The following is a 16507-nucleotide window of genomic DNA, read 5'->3' as shown; positions in this document are numbered from 1 at the left end:
CCCTCCCAGCTTCCTCTATTTTTAGCAGAGGCGCGCCATCCCTCCCTGCTTCCTCTTTTTAGTAGAGGGGTGACACCCCTCCCTGCTTCCTCTTCTTCAGCAGAGGAGGGATGACGTCTCCCTGTTTCCTCTTCTTTAGCAGAGGAGGGGCGTTGCCCCTCCCAGCTTCCTCTTTTTTTTCAGCAGATGAGGGGTGTCGCCCCTCCCTGCTCCCTCTAACCCAGTTAGGCCCTTAGCTCTTACCAAGCCCGGCTCGATTTCGCCAAGCCCAGATTGGCTGGAGACCCCGAGTTCGGTCTTTTTGGTGGTTGAGACTGGGTCGGCTCGAACTAGGGTCGAGTTTGGCCCCTGCGACACAAACATGACACCAACACATGATTTTAAGAGGAATTCCCTTGTTCTTATTTTCGCAGTACGACGAATACTTTAGCGCACCCCATCAGCACAACATGCTCTACACGCGCAGCGAGGCACAAGCCATTTATAACTTACACTCGGAATCATCAGCAAAGCTGACAATCTCCTAGGTAGGAGAAAGTTGTACACAAGACAATGGAAGGAAAATCCTAAAACATGTATATATATATATATATATATATATATATATATATATATATATATATATATATATATATACACGCTTTTAACTCAATTATGCAGTTTTGCGATCCTTGTCTTTTTCCCTATAAATAGAGTTGTTGGACTATTCCAATAGCTCTATTGACTAGTCAACTCTATGTTGATTAGTCTAAAAGAACCCAATAACTCTATTTGGTATTTAACCAAATAGTCCTTATAAAAACAGAAACAGACAAAAAGAACAAAATAAAGTCAAAGTATTAATGTGCTCCTAATGGGCAGAACCTATTACAAGTATTAAAATGACCAAAATACCCCTAATGAGTATTTACCTATTATATATATGTGTGAATACATACAAAGCATATATATATAGATAGATAGATAGATACACATACAACTTAACCGTCTCCATAACATTATCAATAAAACATATAGACTCTACAATCATGCATGCGTAGCCATGAATAGGTTAATTGTTTCTATAGTGCCAAACTTGAACTTTTCTCATAATTGTGAACTGCCTTCTCCCGCTTTTTTAAATGTGTAATTAATCACTAGTCATATACATATTGCATTTTAACCTGTTTCATATTTACTTCTAGATGTCTGCTTTAATTTATGAGTTAGACATGCTACAAGAGGACTTCTGGATATGTTTGAGGCCTTCACTTAAATCAATTCAACAATGTTTCTAAAGACTTAGCATCATATAATCACATCAAAGTGGCGTGGCCTGCAATCCTGCATTTATTGATTTTTCAACTTATGGAAGCATTAAAATAAAAAAGCCTATAAAACACTATTAAACACATGATCTTTGTGGACTATACCACTGGATGCATAATCCTCCAAAACATTATTACAGCTCAAGCCACCGACGAAGCTATTACAAGTAAATCTCAGAGAGACTGAACTTGGAACTCTTTGCCTGGACCACCCTTGGCTGGTTTGGTGCAGATTCTCTCCTTATTCACACACTTTATAACACTTTTTAGTTGCTTTTATATTTTTTGTTCACTTTGTCTAAGGAAAGAAAGCGCACAGGGACATATTGACTGTGTGAATGGTTTGTATTGATAAAGCAGTGCCCCATATTCATGAGGGTTTAATCATGAAGACAACTGACATGTTCCTTGAAAACACAAAAGAATGTTTTTGTAATGTCAGTGCAGAATATATATGCATGAAAAATTTTCAACAGAACTAGGAGACAGATCAGAGTATGATTCATTCCATCAACTTTGATATTAACATCATCTTCAAGTTTTATCCAACTACATGGGATTGGCTACAAACATTACAGAGCCTGCACATCAAATTTTATCAAAAAACAACATTTACTATCTTAAACAGTGAACTAATTAAGACCTTATATGGGAATCTAATGGTGCACATTGTGTCAACATATTTTTGCTTCAGTAATACAAGCATGTTAATTGTGTAGATTGACTAGAGAAAAATGATAATGCATCACATGTGAGATCATCAATGTAAATGAAGATCCAGGGTGTTTAGGTAATCGATTTGTTACATTGGTCATCTTGCAGTGATCCATGTCAGACCAAAAGTTTTCATCATATAAATCATTCTCTGGTGAGCTTGAACTCATTACAACGGCAGCAGTAGATGATACAAAGATGACTCTTTTCACCCCTACTTCTGAAGATGCTTTTAGAACATTTAGTGTACCCTTTACAGCAGGATCAATAAGCTCCTTCTGCAACATTAAAATATGGTTGGCAAATAATATGACTGTCAATAAAAGTTGAGGTGAAACTTGCTGACAACAGTTACAGAAAACACATAAATTTATCAATTTGCATGTGAAGTGAGGATGAAACGTAAAAGCATGCCTTCATGGACATAAGAAGTTACAAAAGCAAGTTTTTAGCCACTTCCCTGGACAGGAACATAGTAACAAATATCGCTGAAATTTTGAATATCTCGTGAAAAAAATGCAATATAAACATTCAACGAAATACTAACATTTTTTTTATAAGAAATTAAAATTCTCGCTTAAACTCAATATCTCATGATTTTATCACAAAATATTGAAAAAGACAAAAATTACAGCCATCCTTTTTATGGCACGAATCCTCTTTTAAAAAAATAAAAAAATAAAAAGCAGCATCAATAAAGACTGCACGACAGGAAGCATTAATTATTGTACTGCCTGTCTTGGTAAAAGCCATGTTAGGCTCCAAGTTGGTAAGGAGGCCTTCACCTCATTTTATAAGATGCAGGAGGGCCGCCTTCTGCCATTCTCTTCAATATTGGACTATATCAAGTCCTTTGAAAAACAACGAAGGTGTATCATGCAGTTCAATAACCATTAAACTCCCTTCATCTATTACATACATGATTTCGCTCCATCGCAAATATCTCTCCCTCTAATATATATATGAGAACTGAACATATTAGGCCCCATTTCTTGCTCTGCCATGTTCTGCTCCATAGGTTTTAAGTGTTTTATGACAGATCTAAACCGTTGGATGTGTTTAGCATGCTCGATTTAGTGGGAATCGACTCTTGGATCATGTTTTTTGACGAAAAAACAGTTTTTTATGAGCCAGGAAAAACTGGTACCTTCATAGCCATTGATTTTGGATCACCGGAAAAACCTGTATACAGGTCAGATTCTGATGACCCAAAAGTCGGTTCCCACTAAACAAAACCTATGGATCACATCGACGGTGTTAGACATGAGAAACAAATACTTGAAACTACGATTTTTGAAGGGGCCCAACGAGACCTAACGAAAAAAGGGGCCTAAGGAACGAATTACTATATATATAAGACTCACACTTTCCAAAAAAATAATAATAAATAAATAAATAAATTTTGTTGTTTTGGATCCAGGTTGGATCCAACCGGATCCGGGTCCACACAGTTACCCCCCCCCCTCCTATGCTATTTAAAACCACCAAGGGGGGTTTTCTTTTTAACACAAACCCCCACCCCCGAGCTTGCCCCGCTCTTCCATCAGAACCCTGACCCCTGCCTGAGTCTCCTGACACGCCGGCCACCCTCCCGACTCCCTTCTCTCTGTTGAACCCTGATCCCCGCTGGGATCCCTCCCACCCTCCCTCCTTGTCTTCTTCCCCCTCTAGCCAGGGCCCCTCCTCATGCCGGTGAACCCGACTCTCTCTCTCTCTCTCTCTCTCTCTCTCTCTCTCTCTCTCTCTCTCTCTCTCTCTCTCTCTCTCTCTCTCGTCAGTTGCTGGCAGGAGGGCGCCGCCCTCCTGTCCCTCTTTTTCTCAGTGGTGCATCACCGTGGAGGCATTGTTCAGTGTTGCCGCCCAGTTGGAAGCAGCGACACCACTTGGGAGCCATTGTTCCTTTTATCAGAGGTGGCGGCACCACTCAGGTGCCGCCTCTTTTTTCCCCCCTCTTTTCTGTTTGTCGCCGATAGACCAGAGCCACCACTGTTGGTGGCTCTGGCTTGCTAGCAGGGAGGGTGCCGATGTAATGAAGTATGCGGAAGAATTCAAGAATGCAAATGCATTCACTATGTCCAACACCGGACAAAAGAAACAAGCATAAGAGAGGAAATCCACCAAGGGATATATGAAGGGCCTTACAACAAGGCTACACACAAAATAAATACTCCTTTTATTGGAGAGGAGCTCTCTAAAAGCAATGCCAAGATACAAGGGGGTTCCCCCTATTTATAAGCAAAGGGAGACTAAAGGGGGCTCCCAATAGAGTCGTTGGGAGCCCCCAACGGTCACAATTGTGACCGTTGGGGGCCCCAGTGACTCCATTGTGGGGCCCCTTTAGTATCTCAAACAAAGATTCTAAAAAATAAAAAAAATAAAAATAAAAAAAATAAAAATAAAAAACAGAAAAATAAAAAGAAATAAACAAGTACCCCTATCGGGTACTTGTGAAAAGACCATAATACCCCTATCGGGTATTATGGTGAATACATCTATATATATATATAAATATATATACATATAGATGTATTATTACATATGTTTTAACAGTCGAGCACCCTTCCGTCTTCTCTTCTTCCTACCAACCAAGTGGGGCCGTTAAAGCCGCAACCCCCATGATGTTCCCTCTGGTCCACAATCCAACCAGGAGAGAGAGTGCAAAGCACACTCTCCTTCCTCCTCTCAGGGAGACCGGTAGCAGCCTCTGGCTGCTGTCATTTTGTTTTTCCAAGACGGGAAACCAAAGGGAGGGCTTCATGCCTCTCCCTCTTTCCCCTAGGACAAAATGAAGGGCAGGTGCGCCTACCTCCTTTTTCTGGAAAGACAGCTGAGGTCAGGCCCGTCGTCTCCCGCTTTCGCACACCGACGCAAACCTCAAAAGGGCAGCACTTGCACATGGGTTAGTCGAACCTAAGAGGCAGGGGAAGCCCATTGGATAACTTGGATCACGCGACCCTCGTAACGGAATCGGGTTAAAATTCCTACACCGGGCTTGGGCAACACTCTTTCCCCCTTTACCCTCCTTGTCGCACCATGCTCAGCCGAGCTGGGACTCGATAGGGCCAGCCCCTGTCGCACCGCGAGGCACTGTCAATGAGTCAGGTTGTCTAGGAATGCATCCCTGTTAGCCCCTTTCCTGTCGCAGCATGAGAACCAGGCCTGACCGCCGAGCCGACCCCCTCCAGTTGGTCGCATAGCCTACCGAGCTGAGCTCGGCTAGAACCGAGCTCAGCTCGGGCTCCGCTTTCAGACCGAACCGGCTCAATTAGCAAGTTGAGTCTGGCTCAGTCGAGCTTTACTACCCACCTCTTGTACCGAGTCTGGCTTGGTCCGATTGGCTCGAATTGGGTTCGGGTTCGAGTTCGAGCCCTACGACATAAACATGGCTTTCTTTGTTAAATTAAAATGGTTGCATTGTTTCTTTCACAGCACGATAAAATATCTTTTAACGCACCATATCGGCGCAACGGACACAACACATGCACCAAGGCACGAGCCCTTGAAAACCTACGCTCGGAATCGTCAGCGAGTCCGACCATCTTCGAGGTAGGGAAAAGTTGCATACGAGGACAAATGACAGAATACTTCCAAGTTATACGTAAACATATATATATATATATATATATATGCTTTTAACTCAATGACACATTTTTGAGTATTCTTTTCCATTTAAAATTCATGTCATTTACTTTGTCGTCACGTTGTTACGTGCACAGGCTACTGCTTACACAATTTACTTAGCTGATGTATGATTTCGTATATCGTGCACTACTTACGCAATTTATTTAGCCGATATATGGTTTTGTACATCGTGCATCGCTTACGCAGTTTATTTAGCTCGATGTGTGGTTTCACGCATCGAGTCTGACTTTATGTCATTTACTTTGTAAAACTGATTTAAAAAAATAACTTTAATTTTTTATCCAAGTTGGATCTGAACCGGATTCAGATCCAAACCCGACACCCCCTGTGTTCTATTTAAACACGTAGGGGGGTTCCCCCCCCCCCCCCCCGCTTTCACGCATCGAGTCTGGCTTTATGTCATTTACTTTGTAAAACTGAGTCAAAAAATAATTTTAATTTTTGATCCAGGTTGGATCTGAACCGGATCCAGATCCAAACCCGACACCCCCTGTGTTCTATTTAAACACGCAGGGGGTTCCCCCTTTTCGCAAAAAGGGAAATCTCCCCCCCCCCCGCTCTTTCTCTCTCTCTCTCTCTGATCTCTCTCTTCCCCCTCCCTGCGTCTTCCCTCTCTCTATGTCTTCCCTCTCCTCCCCTACACGTCTGCCCCTCAGTCGAAGGCCGACCTTTGTCGGGATCCCCTTTCGTCACCCTCGCTCCCAGGTAACCTCTCTCTCACTCTCACTCGCTGGTTTCACTGGCAGGAGGGTGTTGCCCCTCCTACCGTCGTCCTGTGTTTTCCGGCCAATAGGCGGGGGGCGACATCCCCTTGCCTGTTTCTGTTTCCGGACAGAGGGCAAGGGCGTCACCCTCTGCCTTTCATTGTTTCGGGCCAACAGGTGCATTTTCCTTTTTTTCTTCAACCAGAGGGCAGGGGCGTCCCCCCCGCCTCTTCCTTTTTCGGCTTGAAGGCATGGGTGCCACCCTCTGCCTTCCCTCTTGTTTTCCGGCCAGCAGGCAAGGGCGACACCCCTGTCTCCTTTTTTGGCCAGCAGGCAGGGGCGCCACCCCCTACCTCCTCCTTTTCTTTCGGTCAACAGGCAGGGGCGACGCCCCAGCCTCCTATAGATGGACTCGGTCTAAACCGAACCCGGCCCGGTCCTCTGTCTCAGAGGACCGAGCCTAGGCTCGGTCCCATTCAATAACTGGGCCGAGCTCGATAGCCAAACCAAGCCCAGCCCAGTCCGCAGTCTCAAGGGGACCGAGCCAAAGATCAGTCCTGTCCAGGGATGGGACCAGGCTAGGCCTGGCAGCAAACCCACCCCCTTCCTCTTTTTCTCGTGTTTCGATCGAAACCGAGCCCGACTCGGTTGGGGCCTAACCGGCCCACTTGACCGAGTTCAGCTCGGTCCTTACCGAGCCCAACTCGACGCTTCCCCGCTTGCAGCTAGTTGGGCTCAGTCGATCCAGACTAACCCTGGATCCCAGCTCGACTCACCATGATTTGAGACCTGGCTCAGCCAGGCAGCCTGAACCAGGGTCGGGTTCGGCTCCTGCAACATGAAAATGGCGCAAACGCGTGATTTCAAAAGAGAAATTTCCTTGTTCTTATTTCCAGTATGACGAATACTTTAGCGCACCCCATCGGTGCAACAAACTCTACGTGCGCACCGAGGCACGATCCACTTATCAATTACACCTAGAATCATCAATGAAGCCGACATTCTCCGAGGTAGGGAAAAGTTGCACACAAGATAATGAAAGGACAATCCTAAAACATGTATAAATATTATATATATATGCTTTTAACTCAAGGATGAAATTTTGCGATCCTTGTTCTTTTTCTTTATGTTATTTACTTTGTTGTCACATTGTAATGTGCACAGGTTAATGCTTACACATTTATTTAGCCGAGGTACGGTTTCATACCTCGTGCACTGCTTATGTAATTTATTTAACTCGATATGTGATTTCGTACACCGAGTCTTGCTTTGTGTCATTTACTTCGCCGCTGGGCTATCACGTGCACAGGCTACTGCTTACGCATTTATTTAGCCGAGGTATGATTTTGTACCTTGTGCATTGCTTACGCATTTATTTAGCTAAGGTACGGTTTCATACCTCGTGCACTGCTTATGCATTTATTTAGCTGAGGTATGGTTTCATACCTTATGCACTGCTTATGCATTTATTTAGTCGAGGTACGGTTTCGTACCTCATGCACTACTTACGCATTTATTTAGCTGAATGTGTGGTTTCGCACATCGAGCTTTGCTTTATACATTGTCGTCGCGCTGCAACGTGTGCAATGAAGTATGCAAAAAAATAAAGAATGCTAAAAGCATTCACGACCAAACTAAAAAAGAGAGATAATAGCCAAGTCCACTATGGGACAACATAAACAAGCCTTGAGAAAGGCACAAACTGAAAAAGAATACTCTTTATTGAAAGAGAGAGCTCTCAAGCATGAAGAATACAAAGGGGTTCACCCTTATTTATACACCCCAAAAGGGGTCTCAAACGGAGAGCCAAAAGGGGGCTCCCATAGAGTCGTTGGAAGCCCCCAACGGTCACAAATGTGACCGTTGGGGGCCCCAACAACTCTATGTGGGGCCACTTTTGGGTTGGATTTTGAGAAGAAATAAAAGAAGAAAAAAAGAAAAAGAAAATAAAAAATAAAAATAAAATAAAAAATAAAAAGAAAAGAAAATAGTTGTTTGCTAAAACAACTATGTGAAAATACGATAATACCCCTATCGGGTATTATATATATATATATATATTTTAACACACCCCTCAAACTTTACGGGGAGATGACCGAAAGTTTGCCAAGAAGAAACATGAAGCAGGGAACAAGAAGAGCTTTAGTGAAAAAATCTGCTAACTGATACTCTGATGTGACATATGGCATAGTAATTGTTCCTTGTAGGTACTCATCACGAACATAATGACAGTCCATCTCTATATGTTTGGTGTACTCATGAAAGGTGTGATTACTAGCAATGTAAATGGCACTTTTGATGTCACAACATAGTTTTGAAGCCCCTGTAATGTCAACACCCATATTTTTAAGAAGGCTTCGAAGCCAAACAAGTTTCATTGTAGTAGTTGCCATAGCCTGATATTCTGCTTCAGTAGAGAATAGCGAGACTTTTTGTTGCTTCATGCATCTCCAAGCAATTAAGAAATCTCCTAAAAAGACACAGAAGCCAGTAGTTGAGATTCTATCAATAGGATTACCTCCCCAATCTGCATTAGTATAAGCAAGTAAATCCAAAAAAAAAGATGAGGATAAAAATAACCCTTTAGTTATGGTGTTTTTGCTGTATCGAACAACCCAGAGCACGACACTCATGTGCACAGTTGTAAGAGCATGCTGAAATTGGCTAGCAGAGTGAACAGCATGAGCGATGTCAGGTCTGGTGATAGTCAGATATGTGAGAGATCCAATGAGTTGTCTGTAGGGTGTAGGATCTTCTAGAAGAACCCCATCCTCCAACCTTAATTTTGCATTAATTACTTCTGGAGTCTTCACCTTTTTATCATCTGAAATTCTAGATTTAGTACATATATCTGCAGCAAGCTTAACCTGTGACAATATATATCCTTGGGGAGAATATGCAACTTCAATGCCGAGAAAATATCTAAGGAAACCTAAATCAAACATGTCAAAACATTCTTTTAACATATTTTTAACATTAAGAATACTAATTTGATCATTTCCTGTGATAATCATGTCATCAACATAAAGCAATAAGATAACAATACTATTACCTGCACTTTTGACAAACATAACAGTGTCAGTATAACATGAACGAAATCCTAATTTAATCATGATATCACTAAAACGATCAGACCAAGCCTTGGGGGCTTGTTTAAGACCATATAAGGCTTTTAAAAGTTTAAGAGTTTGACCTTGTCCAATATTAACTCTGGGTGGCGGATCTATGTATACTTCATTTAGATTTTCATTTAGGAATGCATTTTTCACATCGAGTTGATATATAGGTCATTTTTTGGTTGATGTGACAACTATTAAGGTTCTAACACTTGTCATTCTAGCTATAAGGGCAAAGGTTTCCTCGTAGTCAATTTTATATGTTGAGAGTATAAAAGGCACATGCCTAATACTCTCAACACTATATTCTTGCGAATAACCCTTAGCTACTAACCTGGCTTTATATCTTTCTAAGGATCCATCGCTTTTGGTTTTAACCTTAAAGACCCAACTACATCCAATAGATTTTTTTATGTGAGGGAAGCTTGACTATTTCCCAAGTATTAGCCTTTTTCAGAGCATCTAATTCTATCTTCATTGCTTCAATCCAGTGAGGTAGAGTTTTGGCTTGATTATAATGAGTGGGTTTATAGTATTAATGTAAGGCTATTAGGCATGCCCGATAATTGGGTGCAAGAGACTCATATGACACAAACCTATTGGGTGGAATGGATTATCTAGAAGATCGCCTAAGAGGGGTTTCTTCCACGAATTCGGTAAGTTGAAAAAAATTCTCTAAGGCACTAATAGGCCTTTCTTGTTCTCTTCGAGTATAAACATGAATATTTTCATTATCAATATTACCATTATGTAGTGATATTTCAATATTGGATACTTCACAAGTATCGTCTATACTGTCAAGATGATTCATAGAATCATCACATATATCATCTATAAGATCATATAAGAACATGTCAATTTCATTTGGTTTATCTAGTTTTTCAAATCCATTTTCATCTTTCAAAAAAGTCACATCTTTTGAAACATATAGTTTGTTATTCTTAAAATCAAAACACCTATAACCTTTTTTATTTTCCCCATAACCTAGAAAAACACATTCAATTGCCTTTGGAGACAACTTATCTCCCTTATGTGAGAGAACAAAGCATTTACAACCAAAGATGCGAAGGCGATTGAAGTCGGGGGGAAATTTAAAAAGTTTTTCATAAGGAGAAACATTCTTTAATTTAGAAGAAGGCATTCGATTGATTAAGTATATTAAATTTAAGACGACTTCGGCAAATTTTTTTTTTTAAATATTTTTAGAAATAAGAAATGTTCTAGCGGTTTCTATAATATGTCAATGTTTTCTTTCTGCTAGTTCATTTTGTTGCCGAGTTCTAGGGCATAATCTTTGATGAAAAATTCCATTTTGTTTTAAATAATTTTGAAATTCGTTAGACAAATATTCTCCACCGGTATCAGATCTAAGAATGTCTATATTACTTTGAAATTGATTTTGTATTTTCATATGAAAGTCTTTAAAAAAAGAAAATACTTCTGATTTATGATTGAAAAAATAAATCCAAACATAACGAGTAAAGTCATCAATAAAAGTGACATAGTATAAGTAACCACCTTTAGACATGACCGGAGATAGACCCCAAACATCCGAGTGCACCAATTCAAAAGGCCTTGTGGAAAGAAATGTTCTAGTTGAAAATAGAATAAACTTCATTTTTCCAAAAATGCAATCTTTGCAATTAATATCATTTTCTTTACAAAATTTATTTTCAAATGAAAAAATATACATTTTTGAATAACTTGGATGTCCAAGTCTTTTATGTCAAGTTTCCATGCTTTTGTCTTGGACATAAGTACAAAAAGAGCTTGTAGGAAGGTTTAGATGATCCATATAATAGAGGTCCCCCTTCCTATGTCCTTGCCCAATCCGCTTCCCGGATTGGAGATCCTGCACAAAGCAACCATTAGATGAGAAAAATATTTCACATTCATGGTCGGCAATTTGAGAAACCGAAAAGAGATTCAAATTTAACTTTAGAACAACTCTCACTTTTGGAACAAAAAGGTTTTGAGAATTTTTAGAATTAAGTGTTTCAATACTTGTGATTTCTAAAAAAGTTCCATCGGCCGTAGAAACACATGAACTTTTTGAATTGGTACACACATCGGTTAATGCATTTTCATGTGGGGTCATATGAAAGTATGCTTCGGAGTCTAAAATCCAAGAATACGTACCGGGTGATGATGTAGACGCAATGGCCGCACCCGATGTGGAGGAAGTAGCTTTGAGAATTTGTTGTAGAGCCATAGATATTTGACCAAGTGTTTCTTTGAGGTCGCCACTCTTGCCCTCATCTTCTTTGGTGGTAGAGGATTCTTCAAGGGACGCCACCTTAGACTTGAATGTTCCATTTAGTTTTGGTAAGTGGGTTTAATGTGACCCAGCTCATAACAATAATGACATATAATCATTTTTCTTCCTCCACCATTGTTTCCATGTTTTCCAAAATGAGGTGGTTTATAGGTTTTAACATTATTATCGGGTTTGGATACAACAAGCACTTCATCAATGTTCTTACTCATGCCAAGCCTAGTTTCCTCTTGTGTGATTTCGGCAATAGCGTCTTCAATTGGTGGAAAAAAAGATCTATGGAGGAGTGATGACCTTACTTGCTCAAATTTGGGACATAGCCCAAACAAAAATTGGAACAATCAAACTTGTTCCATTTGTTTTTGCCTTAGTTCAATATCTTCCATAGCTACCCATTTTGGCTCTAAAAGAGCCAACTCATCCCATAATGGATTTAAAGCACTATAGTAATCTTGTATACTTGAATCACCTTGTTTGGTGGTTCTAATTTTTTCTTACAAAAAATATGTTCTTACAAGGTCTTTTTGGGTATACATACCCTTCATAAAGAACCAAGCCTCATTGGCTCGGCAAAATTTAGCTATATTAGCACATACCTTGAGTTCGACATTATTCATAAACCAAGCAAAGATTTTGGCGTGGTTTCTCTCCCAATCTTTAACTTTCTTTTGGTGGTCTTCAATGGCTTTGAGGCGAGCATCTCCCTCAAGAGCTTTTTCATGACCGCCTTCCATCTTAGTGAGCTCCAATTGGGGTTCCAGAATAGAACCCATAACATAACTCCAAAGTTTCTTACATTTGAGATTGTTCTCCATTGCCGATGCCCACATCATGTGGTTCTTTCCGTTGAGCTTGAAGGATAGGTCGATTTTGGATTCCATGATGTCACCAAAAAAAGTAAAGGATAAAGACAAAGAATATGAAAATGAATATCACGCTTCTGTTAAAACGTGATGGCCTCCACGCTCACCTGCGCAAGGAAGAAGAGTAATATGAAAGAGAAGGGGTTGCAGTTTCACGTCTGAACAACTCAGCGTGTTTTCCATAGCATTAGGTTATAAGTACATGACTAATACAATTTTAGGGTACGAAAATACCCTCTAATGAATAGGAGAAATACAACATTACTAAAATCGGGTCCAGTATACAAGCCAGGTCTGGTACTGCCCAAACCCGACTTGGATCCAAGATCCAATAGCGACTTCTTTTCAACTTCCCTCAAGTTGTACATGGTCCTGAACCATGAACAACTTGCCTTTCAACATCCATAATTTGTCCTTTGTCAGCCCTTTGGTGAATATATCCGCAACTTGCTCTTCAGTTCGCACAAAAGCAGGTTCAATCTCTTTTTCTTCAACCTTTATCCTGACAAAGTGTTGGCCTATCTCAATGTGCTTTGCTTGGCTATGATAAATGGGGTTAAAAGACATGTTAATAGCACTTTGATTGTCACACAACAATAGTGATTATGCAATTGGTTCTCCCATCTCCGCTAGGAGATGTCTTATCCATGTAGCCTCAGCGATAGCAGCAGCCATTGACCTGTATTCAGCCTCTGTACTTGACCTAGCAATGGCCTTTTGCTTTCTACTACTCCAAGTGATCATGTTCGATCCAATAAAACCACAATAACCAGACACTGATCATCGCTCATTTGGATCACCCATTCAATCAGCATCAGCATAAATAGTAATTTCATGTGCACCTTGATTTGATTCGCTTTTCCTATACACCAATTGTCCCCTTTAGATACTGTAGTATCCGCTTAACTGCCTCCATGTGTGATATATGAGGTTGATGCATAAATTGAGACACCTGATTAACTGAATACACTATGTCAGGTCTAGTAAAAGTCAAGTATTACAACATGCCAACTATGCTACAATACCTAGTGGGATCTCCATATAAATCCCCTTCTTTAGAACTCAGTTTCTGATGGATGATGCTTGGAGTTGCCAATGGCTTACAATCCTTCATGCCTACCTTACTAAGAATATCCATCATGTACTTGTGTTGAGTAAGAGTAAGTGTATCATACATTTTATCAACTTTAACTCCAAGAAAATAGCGCAAATCTCCCAAATCTTTCATTTTGAATCTCTGATTTAATGACTTCTTTACTTCCTCAATATGATCTGTACAGTTTCCTGTGACAATGATATCATCTACGTATATCAATAGAAGAGTGGTGACATCTCGTTCCTTGTAAATGAATAATGAGTGATCTAAAAGAGATCGAGAGAAACCATGCTTCTGTATCTCCAGCGAAAAACTCTCGAACCAAGACTGAGAGGCCTGCTTCAATCTATAGAGTGCTCTTTTCAACTTGCATACATACTGATTGACATCTTCTTCTGCATATCCAGTGGGTTGTTCCATATAAACTTCTTCTTTTAGATCCCCATGCAAAAAGGCATTTTTGACATCTAGTTGGCTTAATGACCATCCATGTTCAACGGCTAGACTCAATACAATATGAATAGTCCCTATCTTAACAACAAGGCTGAAGGTTTCATCAAAGTCCTGTCCTTGTTCTTGTGTAAATACTTTGGCTACAAGTCTAGCTTTATACCTTTTGATGCTCCCATCTGGTTTATATTTTATCTTGTACACCCACTTAGACCCAACCACATTTTTATTTAGTGGTCTAGGCACAACTTCCCATATACCACATTCATATAAGGCTTCCATTTCCTCATTCATCGCTTCAACCCATTTTCTAGATTTTGCAGCTTGATAAAAAGTGAGAGGCTCATCCTCTTTATTTACGAACGTTAGGAACAGTTGAAAATCCAAAGAAAAATTCTTATAACTGACCCACCTTTCAAGTGGATGTCGGGTCCGAGTAGATCTTCTAACATCCAATGTCTGTGGAACAGAGGTAGGAGAACCAATGTCTGTGCAAGAAAAAGATGGAGGTTCCTTCTCTCGCCGGGTGTAGACAACACCCTTATACCTCCCTGATTTCAAATTTTGAGTAGTAACCTCCTCTGGTTGATGTGCATATGTTGATTCCTCGCATGTCTTTTTCTGAATGCAATCAGTAGGGCAAACATCGCTACTATTGGAGAAGGGTTCTGAATTTAACCATGGATAGTAAACCTCAACATTGGGACTTGGGTTAGCAGACTGGTTATCAAAGCTCATCTCATAAAAAATGACATTCCTCGATATTTTGACTCGTTTGTTCAGTAGATCATAGCACCTATAACCCTTGTAGTCTTCAGCATATCCCACAAACCTACACTTCAAGGCTTTGTCGTAAAACTTATGTCTCAATGAGTTGTCAATATGAACATAACAAATAGATCCAAAAGCACGTAATTCATGATAATTGGGATGTATACCGAACAAAGAGAAATATGGTGACCTGTTTTCTAAAATGATCATGGGAAGTTGATTTATCACATGAACGGTTGAGTGAAAATCTTCCGTCCATAGGGTGATAGGGAGATTACTACCATGCATCATGCTCATTGCACTCTCAACAATATGTCGATGCTTCCTCTCAGCAATCCCGTTTTGTTGAGGTGTATGTGGGCAAGACACTCTTCTCTTTATTCCATTATGTTGAGGGAAATTAACAAAGTCACTAGAAGAGAATTCTCCTCCTCCATCACATTGGAAATTGAGAATGTTGGTGGAGAAATGACTTTTGACAAAAGCATGAAATTTTTGAAACAACCCAAAAACTTCTTATTTATGTTTCATGAAAAATATCCAAGTATAGCGTGAATAGCTATCAATGAGAATAAGATAATATCTACTACCAAAAACAAAAGCAATTGGGGTAGGATCCCAAACATAAGAACATATGACCTCAAAGGGCCTTGAAGCTCTCTTATTAATATAATTGAAAGGCAAAACACGACTCTTACATAAATGACAACTAGGACACCTTATATCACTTGATTCTGAACTCAGGCTGGACTTAGGAATGAAATTATTCAAGACAAGTTTTTCAATAAAATGACGACCAAATGGCTTTGATACCATGTAATGAAGTATGCGGAAAAATAAAGAATGCTAAAAGCATTCACAATGACCAACAATGGTCTAATACATAAGAGAGATAATAGCCAAGTCCACTACGGGACAACATAAACAAGCCTTGAGAAAGGCACAAACTAAAAAAGAATACTCTTTATTGAAAGAGAGAGCTCTCAAGCATGAAGAATACAAAGGGGTTCACCCCTATTTATACACCCCAAAAGGGGTCTCAAAAGGAGAGCCAAAAAGGGGCTCCCATAGAGTTGTTGGGAGACCCCAACGGTCACAAATGTGACCGTTGGGGGCCCCAATGACTCTATGTGGGGGCCCTATTGGGTTGGATTTTGAGAAGAAATAAAAGAAGAAAAAAATAAAAAATAAATAAAAAATGAAAAGAAAAGAAAATAGTTGTTTGCTAAAACAACTATGTGAAAAGATGATAATACCCCTATCGGGTATTATATATATATATATATATATATATATATATATGTATAGTTACATATATTTTAACAATGTGCATATGCTTGCGTTATGTAATATATGTATTATACATACATATATACAACCTCGTAAGGTACGCAGTTTGCGTACTCTTCCCTGCACTGTATCATGCTTACTCTTTTTAAAAGACGTGAATTCACGCATGTCCACCAAAGCTTTAAAGAAAAAGGGATTTCTTGCAAGAGTCCAGTATTCAAATATGCATGTTTTAAAAAGCAAAATCGAGCACTTGAAGGTTGCCTCATTGCAACTAAG

The 16507-nt window shown here is 40.0% G+C and overlaps 1 protein-coding gene across 2 annotated transcripts in view; it reads right to left on the bottom strand.

The window, feature by feature from the left end:
* Positions 1-16507, bottom strand: part of LOC149831595 (cinnamoyl-CoA reductase 1-like) — a 75463-nt gene that overhangs the window by 16486 nt on the left and 42470 nt on the right. For both annotated transcript variants that reach the window (XM_090014013.1, XM_090014014.1), the window contains exon 3: positions 2114-2299. In XM_090014013.1, the coding sequence (XP_089870139.1) occupies positions 2114-2299 (186 nt within the window). The remainder of the gene's footprint in view (positions 1-2113; positions 2300-16507) is intronic.

This window comes from Nuphar pumila, chromosome 7 (assembly GCF_984573655.1).
Source record: "Nuphar pumila chromosome 7, dmNupPumi1.hap1.1, whole genome shotgun sequence".
NCBI classification, from domain to species: domain Eukaryota; kingdom Viridiplantae; phylum Streptophyta; class Magnoliopsida; order Nymphaeales; family Nymphaeaceae; genus Nuphar; species Nuphar pumila.
This window is presented reverse-complemented; position numbering and strand designations above follow the sequence as displayed.